Source organism: Arachis stenosperma, chromosome 5 (assembly GCF_014773155.1).
Source record: "Arachis stenosperma cultivar V10309 chromosome 5, arast.V10309.gnm1.PFL2, whole genome shotgun sequence".
Lineage (NCBI taxonomy): Eukaryota > Viridiplantae > Streptophyta > Magnoliopsida > Fabales > Fabaceae > Arachis > Arachis stenosperma.
Genome location: NC_080381.1, coordinates 87,920,819 through 87,929,192, shown reverse-complemented (window position 1 = coordinate 87,929,192; position 8,374 = coordinate 87,920,819). Strand labels below are relative to the sequence as shown.

Genomic DNA, 8,374 nt, shown 5'->3' with positions numbered 1-8,374 from the left:
ATCATCATATACATTTGAGTTTGCCTGACTAAGATTTACAAGATGACCATAGCTTGCTTCAATGCTAACAATCTCCGTGGGATCGACCCTTACTCACGTAAGGTATTACTTGGACGACCCAGTGCACTTGCTGGTTAGTTGTGCGAAGTTGTGTAATGCCATGGAATTGAACCACCAAGTTTTTGGAGTTCATGACCAGGGATTATGAGAGTTGTGAAAAGTATTGTTCACAATTTCGCACACCAATGGACATCGTGGGTTATGGAGTGTGTGACCACTGCATCTATGTCACTCCTGATAAATGGGTCTCCATCCAAGCCGTTCAAGATAGAAAGAGGCCTAAGACAAGGTGACCCGCTCTCTCCGTTCTTATTTGTACTGGTTGTGGATGTCCTACATCGAATGGTGGGAGAGGTAGTCAGGAATGGACGAATATCACCATTGTTGATTGGGAGAGATAGTATACCGCTGTCACATCTTCAATTTGCTGATGACACAATTATGTTCTGTTCGCCAGAGGAGGAAACTATCAAGAATTACAATAGGCTACTGAGATGCTTTGAGTTGATGTCAGGGCTCAATATTAATTTTGACAAGTCGAGCTTGAGTCCGATAAATTGTGACGAATAGTGGATCCAAAATATGTGCCAGTTATTGGGGTGTAAGAATGAGTCTTACCAGTCAAATATCTGGGTATTCCCTTGGGTGCAAATCTGAGGTTGGTGAAGACCTGGAAGCCTATAATAGACAAAGTGGAGGAGAAGCTGAGTTTGTGGAAAGCTAAAGTTCTGAATAAAGCTAGGAAGTTGGTGCTAATTAAATCAGTCTTAAAAAGTTTGCCTGTGTATTATCTGAGTTTGTTCAAGATGCCAAGAGCGGTGGCTGCGAAATTGATTTCCCTACAAAGAAGGTTCCTGTGGAGTAAGGATGATGGTAGTAATGGAATAGCATTAGTAAGATGGGAAGTGGTGCAGGCCCCTATGATCCGTAACACAGCTATGTTGTTTAAGTGGTGGTGGCGGTTCGCTAAGGAGGATTGCCCGCTGTGGAAGAAGGTGGTTTGTTCCTGCTATAATTTGAATCCCAATGAGCTGATGTCAACACAGATGCTACCTACAAGAGGAGGACTGTGGAAGGATATCTGCCAGTTACAAATACAGAATAACCATATAAAGGATAAGATGGTTACAGGCTTGACTACGGAGATTGGTGATGGGCGGCGTACACGATTTTGGGAGGATATATGGTTGCTTGATGGGCCTCTAAAAGAGCGGTTTCCCAAACTCTTCTCTGTTTCAAACCAATGTGGATCGGTCATAGGGGATTGTGGATTTTGGGACGGGTTAGAATGGATTTGGAACTTCCAATGGAGGAGAGAGCTCTTTCAATGGGAGTTGGGGATACTAGGTCAATTACATGAGGCATTGAGCCCTATCAAACTAGTACATAACAGAGAGGACAGGGTGGTGTGGAAATATGATAGACAAGGAGTTTATTCAACTAACTCATTTGTTCAGGTTTTGCAGGAGGCGATACTTCCAAAGGAGGTGACAAGCTACAGCTTCGCAAAGACCATCTGGAAAGGGTTAGTTCCACCTAGAGTAGAGCTTTTTCCCTGATTTGTCCTGATAGGCAGGGTGAATACAAAAGCACAATTAAGCCGGCTAGGGATCATCAACCAAGAAGATAAAATCTGTGTATTATGTAATAAAGATGTGGAACATGTGCACCACTTGTTTCTATGCTGTGAATTTGCCTGGTAGGTGTGGAATGATTGGTTATCCATGATTGGCCAACAATGGTCTATTTCAGGTTCCATGAGAGAACATTTTCTGTGTTGGATAGAGGGGCCAAGGAGGAGGGAGGATAGAGAGCAACATTTGAGATGCTTCTGTGCGATTGTTTGGAACATCTGGTTGAAAAGGAATAGAAGGATTTTTCAGAATACAAGTAAAGGTGTTGAAGAAATCACTCACATGATTGTGTTGAGCTACAATGAATGGAGAGGTGTGGACCCCTTTAGTTATTGATGGCTATGCCGGAGATAACAAGGGGCTTCTTTTCATGTCTTGTGTTTCTTTTATTTTGGTTAATTTATTTTCTGTTTGACTACTCCGATATATTGTGTTGAGCTATTTGTTTTCAAAAAAAAAAAAAAAAACAACTCACAGAAATATTCTTCTTTGCTTTTTTCAAAGTTTAATCCCAAGGCTTCTTAATTAGATTACAAGTAATTTACCATTTAAACTAATTATACTTTTTGTTACCTTTATGCACGTTTAGCAAATAAATAAGAGTTTATAGTGCATATTGATTACACTATAAATAAACACTTGGTGCTAATACCCATCTTCAACGTTATTCAGTTTCTTCTTCTCTGTGTGTCACCCTTTCTGTTTTTCTTGGTAAGCATTTTCTTACTTTCTATGTGGTTCTCAAAAGCATCGGCGATTCCTTTGTGTGATGCAGTTTCAGTAATCTCAAGCTTCCTGAGACTACCATTGACCTTCTTTTCTACTATTTTTATTATGCTGCTGAGATTATATGTGACGCAAACACCGTGAATTATCCGGGTCTGTTTTTCCGTGGATTTATTCTTCAGTCTTTCAGTGTGTGCTTGTTCCCCTTATTTATTTATTTATTTATTTATTTATTTATTTATTTATTATTATTATTATTATTATGGCATCGATCTCTGGAAGTTTCTGTTATGTATGAGACCTTTTTGCTGAAATGAGCTCATTTTGCTGATTATAGACTTAACATGCTGAATTGAATTTTAAGGGTTTAATCATGTAAATGCCTTAGCTTATAGATGATGATGTTGATGATTATGATGATGATTATTATTATTAATTGTTATCGGATTGACATTTAAGTGATTTAGTTAAATAAAATACTAAAATTATGTGATAATCTATATTTGATTAACTTTGTTTTGCTTTTTATTTATTTAATTGTGTTTTCTTATTCACCCTTTTATTCCTGTTGGTATAAAGTAGAGCTCCTAGACACTTTGAAAACATGGCTTTATCTGGTGCTCAGAAGGACAGAGGGGACTTGAGGATTCATGAGAGTATGGATGAGCTGAAGACCGATTTGGCAGACTATATTGCTGAATTATCAGATGTGTCAGTGAAGGAGCGCGGATTCTTTGCCATTGCTTTATCTGGTGGTTCTCTCATTGGCTTAATGGGGTATCTGTATCTTATCTTTGCCATATGTTCTTCTTTTGCTTTCATGATTAGTATTATCATTTAAGAGTTATGGTTGCTGACAGAAAACTTTGCGAAGTTCCTTACAACAAGACAGTGGACTGGTCGAAATGGTATATCTTCTGGGCTGATGAGCGCGTCGTGGCGAGAAACCATGCTGATAGCAATTATAAGCTTGCCAAGGATGGCCTTTTGTCCAAGGTTTTGGCCTCAATTCAAACATCTCCTGTTTCTCATTGCTTTATCTATTTCCCATGAAGAACAAATTTCTCTTGGAATAATTTGGAGTAATAAATTTACTTATTTCTCGAGTATTAAACTGTTCGTTGCTGTTTTGACTTGTTTCCTGGCTGCTCTATAAGAGAAAAAAGCAACAATATCATCAGATTAGAAGACAAAGTGCTTTATTTTCAATAGATATTCTAGTGTTGAGCATGTTTTAAAAAAAACTTCCTCAAAATTGTCATGGTCATGTGTATCTTGTTGTTAAGGTGCCTTCTTTTTATTTCCTTTTTCTTTTGCAGTCAATGCAAAGTACTTTTAGGGCTGCATCATGAAAATTTGTAAACTCGATGTCACTTTTACTATTTACTTTATCGATATTTAGCATTTATTCTGATTTGTAAGCTGAATGGTTGCAAGAGGTAATATTTGTATTCACCCTTTCAAGACATAGAATTTTGATCCAGACATAGTAGTCCAGTTCTAATGTCTTTTTTGTACTTTTATTTCCATTTCCTTTAGTGGTCAGGGCAGGGGGAAAGAGACACAGGGTTCATCATATATGTATTCGTTCATGTAACTTTAGGCTGTTGTAACCTGTAAAGTTATGGTGAATTTTCTTCACACTGGTGATGGTGGTTAATCTATGAATAGTGATCATTGTATTCAAACGAGTACGGTAGTCTTTCCTATATATTCTGCTTGTATAGGTGAATTTTATAAGCAGGGAGAAGCTAGGCCCCTATTTATAAGCAGGGGAAATTCTCTTACCTGTACTTGGTCATGTTTGGAGTCCTTAATCTCAATAAAGATTGATATTGGCTAGCGACAATCACTGGGATCCTTTGTTGTTGGTTCTTTTTAAGTACCGTTATAAACATTTAATGATTTGGAGTTTTTAGTTAGTAACATTTGGTGCTGTAAGTGCTAGAAAGCTGGCTGAGCTAACTGACGCTATGCAAAACACAGAACTAGGAGATTAATACAGTTCAGTTGCACCTCGACTTGGTATTTGGCAAGTTGAATACTAGGGCGTGTCCAACTGAGATTTATGGATGTCTGATCAATTGTTTTCAAGTTGAAGTTAGGATGCTAGAAGATTAAGATCAATGACTTAGGTGGATTAAGATCAATGACTTAAGTTGGTGTGTTTCGTCGTAGTGTTAGACACTTGTTTCTTAAGCTTTCTGTTTTGTTTTCCTCATAAACAGACTTTTCTCTTATCTTCTTGTCCAGTCAACTTGTACATATGAGGCAAAAGGAATACTACCTCATAAACCACAATCTGGTGAAGCTGATAGGATGTCAATGGTAGGAAAGCCAATTAAGGGATTTAGCAAATATTGGAGGAAGAAAATTTACAAAGAAGAAAGAGAAAATATGGGGGTTGCCAGCCCTAAATTGAAGATGGAGAGGTATTTCCAGGTGAATGTAGTGTGACTGGAACAACATGTTAAAGTGGCGATGCTTTCCATGGAAGGGAAGGCGCTAAAGTGGTCTCAGTGATGGGAGAGCCAAGTCCAATTCCAAAGGGGAACAGTTGAGAATTCGGGTACTGACAAGAACGGGAATTCCATAGGCAGGCTGTCTTAGGCTGAATTGCAAGAGAAGAATTGGAAGGACTTATGTTTCAGAGGCAGGGAGAAGTGGAGCCACGATCACATTTTATAATTTAGACTATATGGGAATGACTGTAGTATTGGGAGTCAACCATGCTAGGTGTGTACACTAAAATCAGCCACAGTGTAGAATGCATATTGAAATACAAAATGCTCTTAAAAATGACTTAAGTTACATATGTATTTGTTCACAAATGATGGCTAACTTTGGTGGCTAATTTTATTGTACAAACTACAAATAGCATTTTTGATTGGGAATAGACTAGTTGGAAAGCATTGGGAAGATTGAGGCTAATTTCCGCTAGAGTAGTTTTGAGTGGAGGGAGGAAGGAGTGGCATTTCTGACTTGCCCTTACATTTTTCAGTTTCAGGAAAGGATTCAGATCTGGACTGCTGAGAGCACTCTCTGTGCTCTAGCTTGTTACCTAATTCCGGCCATATCCCTTTCTTCCATTTCTTCTTTCTTTACCTGAATTGGTGAGCTTTTGATAATCTTTTCAGAGAATTGATTCAAGGAATTACTATAGTTCTGTTGGCTGTTGTGTTGTTTCTGTTTACTTTAATAGGGTTCTATTGGAGGCTCAAATTCTTATTGAATCTATTGACAGCAAACACAGTAAAATTCCTCAGTTAGAGCCTTTGTCTGCAAGCACGCTTTCGTTCATATTGTCAGTATCAACAGAAAAATGAACAGGGACCAACTTCTCAATATTGTTTCTGAAGCATCACTTGATTTCCTAATGTTTAAGTAGAGACCACAAGACAAGTATAATTGTTAGTTGATAAACCAGTCTTTGGTTTATGGGACCCAAACCAAAAGCTACTGGAAGATCCTTTTCTCAAGTGTAGAATTATTAACTCTCAGAAACATTAAGTTCCTGCAAAGTTATAGCTGTTTTCTTGGGACTCGCAGTCCTAACAAGATTTATGATTGCATCATAAGAAAACTTCCAATTGTAGGCTTATTTTATCCAACAATTTTCTATGCTCTCACTACACAGACACAGTATTTTTCCCTTCAATTCCAATTTTTTTCCCTATTTCCTGTTGATAGAAGTTACAAATGTTGGTTTTCAAGTCTGCTTTCAGGACTGGGAGTTAAGGTCTTAGCAGTGCTGAGAACTGTACCACATCAAAATTATGCTTGAAGGTTGTACTTCAGTAGCATTGTGAGCTCCCAAAAGCAAAAGCTTGTGAACCTACAACATAGGGTTTTCTCTTCTGGTGTGCTAAATTACAGCAAATATGATTCCCGGAAAGGGGAAGCACAATTGAGTTGCATTTTTGTATATCATTCCCCAGTTTACATTTACTTTGTGCCATAAGTTGCTGAAATTCATTTAATGTCCTAATTTTACTTTTGTTTCTTGCATTCTCCTATAAATTGAGAGATGTGTGTTATATTTTTTAGATGAGATGGCACTTTGAATTGAAGCTTTCTAGGCATCTAGACTTTATAGACAGACATGAGACATATCTTGATGGTCATTACATACTGAGAGATAGAGGAAGTTATATGCATTCTGCATGTTTGGTCATTAGATTGCAAATTCCAGAAAATTGTTCTTTTGTTTCAGGTTAAATAGCAGTATAGAGTGTTTATCCCTATATATATATATAACTGGGATCTAGTGAAAAATTTTCATAGCTGGATGATTCAGTTATTCTTTATGCTTTATGATACTTTTTGATGGATGGCTGTCAATTGAATGATGAATATACGTTATAATTGGATAATTTGAATTGCCTTGTATATTTGAATCGTTAGCAACCATGAATTAGCTTCCAATTTTGGGGTCATTTCTTGGTAAAAATAATCTGCCAGTCTCTTTGGTTCCTTATAGGTTTTTGTTCATCTATAAATTACATGAGATGCTTCTGGATAGATTCCTTGCTGCTAGAATATATCACTTGATTTTTTGCTTGTTTGATATTTAAATGTTGAGTTTGACAAATTCAAAATGGTAGAGTTCCGATTGATTTATCCTTCCTTTGACATCTGCTTGTTATGCCGACAGGTCCCTATTGTACCCAGTCATGTTCATTCCATCAATGATTCTGTGTCAGCAGAAGAAGCAGCTGACAATTACGAGTTTGTCATCCGACAGTTAGTGAAAACCCATGTGGTCAGCGTGTCCGAGATTAACGACTGCCCCAAGTTTGATCTCATTCTTCTCGGATTGGGGGCAGACGGCCATATTGCCTCGTTGTTTCCAAATCACCCGGCCCTTGATGAGAGGGAAGAATGGGTAACTTTCATTACGGACTCCCCCAAACCCCCACCTGAAAGAATCACATTCACCTTGCCTGTTATCAATTCCGCATCCAATGTAGCTGTGGTGGTCACAGGTGAGGGTAAAGCGGATGCCTTACACTTGGCAATAGAAGAAGTTGGACCTGATGGCTCCTTGATACCGGCAAGAATGGTCCAACCGACCATGGGGAAGCTGGTCTGGTTTTTGGATAAGCAGGCTGCCTCAAAGCTTAAAAATTCCGACTTGAACAGTTAGGATGGACCCCTTTGCAGAGGTGTAAGTTTGTTTGTGACAAAGTGTTTATCCATAGAATCCTGCATATTTTCTCTCTTTTTTGTGGATATAAAAGTCCTTTTTTTTTTCTTTTGGCCCTTTGTGTTGGTCTCTCTTCAGAAGGTGTTTGGAGTTGTGTGGTATAGTTTTTTCTTTTTAAATAAAAGTTGTAAAGAGCATCATCCCAAACCCTTTTATATCCTTGCAATTCCTCATTGTGTTATTGTTGGCCATGATGGTCTCACTGTTTGCAACTTAGAAAAGAAAATCAGGTTCATCTTTAGTTCCAAGAGTTCATCATCTTCACCCACCCAGATTCTTATTTATGCAATTTTGTTTTTAATATATATAGTTACTAACTTGATAATGAAGAATGAAAGTGTATTTCCCTTACATTGCAACCTCTGGTTTTTCTGGCAATTGGTGGATGCACCATGCAGCATCAATGTTTCACATAGCTTCCTTTTGATTATTTTAAACCACTTGTGATGCTTGCAAATCATGTACAAATTCCATACCAGTAATCCAAATAAGCATTAATTCCTTTACTTATGTTCGTGCTTTATATTGAGGTGGATAGGATACAGATAATCATAGGTTATTAGGAAATATACTAAAATTATATGTGAAGATAGCTAAAGAGTATTCTTATTTTGACGATCAAAAATTCAAAATTATATGTGAAGATTGCTCTTGATCCGTACAGCAAAAGCCATAACACAAGCTCAATTCGGAAATAAAAAATGGTGGAACTATATACAGTTTAGCCATGATCATAACATTTTTTCGT

General features: G+C 37.6%; 1 protein-coding gene across 3 annotated transcripts; it reads left to right on the top strand.

Moving 5' to 3' along the window:
- The first annotated feature begins 2,326 nt into the window (after window positions 1-2,326).
- LOC130983000 (probable 6-phosphogluconolactonase 2) lies at window positions 2,327-7,867 on the top strand. 3 transcript variants are annotated; one of them, XM_057907159.1, is made up of 4 exons: window positions 2,327-2,405; window positions 3,003-3,197; window positions 3,281-3,416; window positions 7,075-7,867. In XM_057907159.1, exons 2-4 carry the CDS (start codon window positions 3,025-3,027, stop codon window positions 7,564-7,566), a joined length of 801 nt encoding a protein of 266 aa, XP_057763142.1. In that variant the 5' UTR covers window positions 2,327-2,405; window positions 3,003-3,024; the 3' UTR covers window positions 7,567-7,867. The 3 variants fall into 3 exon arrangements, with proteins under 3 accessions (XP_057763142.1, XP_057763144.1, XP_057763143.1); XM_057907161.1 differs by having other exon boundaries at window positions 2,398-2,573; window positions 3,046-3,197; XM_057907160.1 differs by having other exon boundaries at window positions 2,405-2,573.
- The last annotated feature ends 507 nt before the right edge of the window (window positions 7,868-8,374 follow it).

Excerpts from the sequence above, each read along its gene's own strand:
- LOC130983000 (XM_057907159.1), top strand. The coding sequence starts at position 3,025 with ATGGCTTTATCTGGTGCTCAGAAGGACAGAGGGGACTTGAGGATTCAT. Across the intron at positions 3,198-3,280 it reads TCTCTCATTGGCTTAATGGG|AAAACTTTGCGAAGTTCCTT; the intron begins GTATCTGTATCT and ends GGTTGCTGACAG. Across the intron at positions 3,417-7,074 it reads AGGATGGCCTTTTGTCCAAG|GTCCCTATTGTACCCAGTCA; the intron begins GTTTTGGCCTCA and ends TTATGCCGACAG.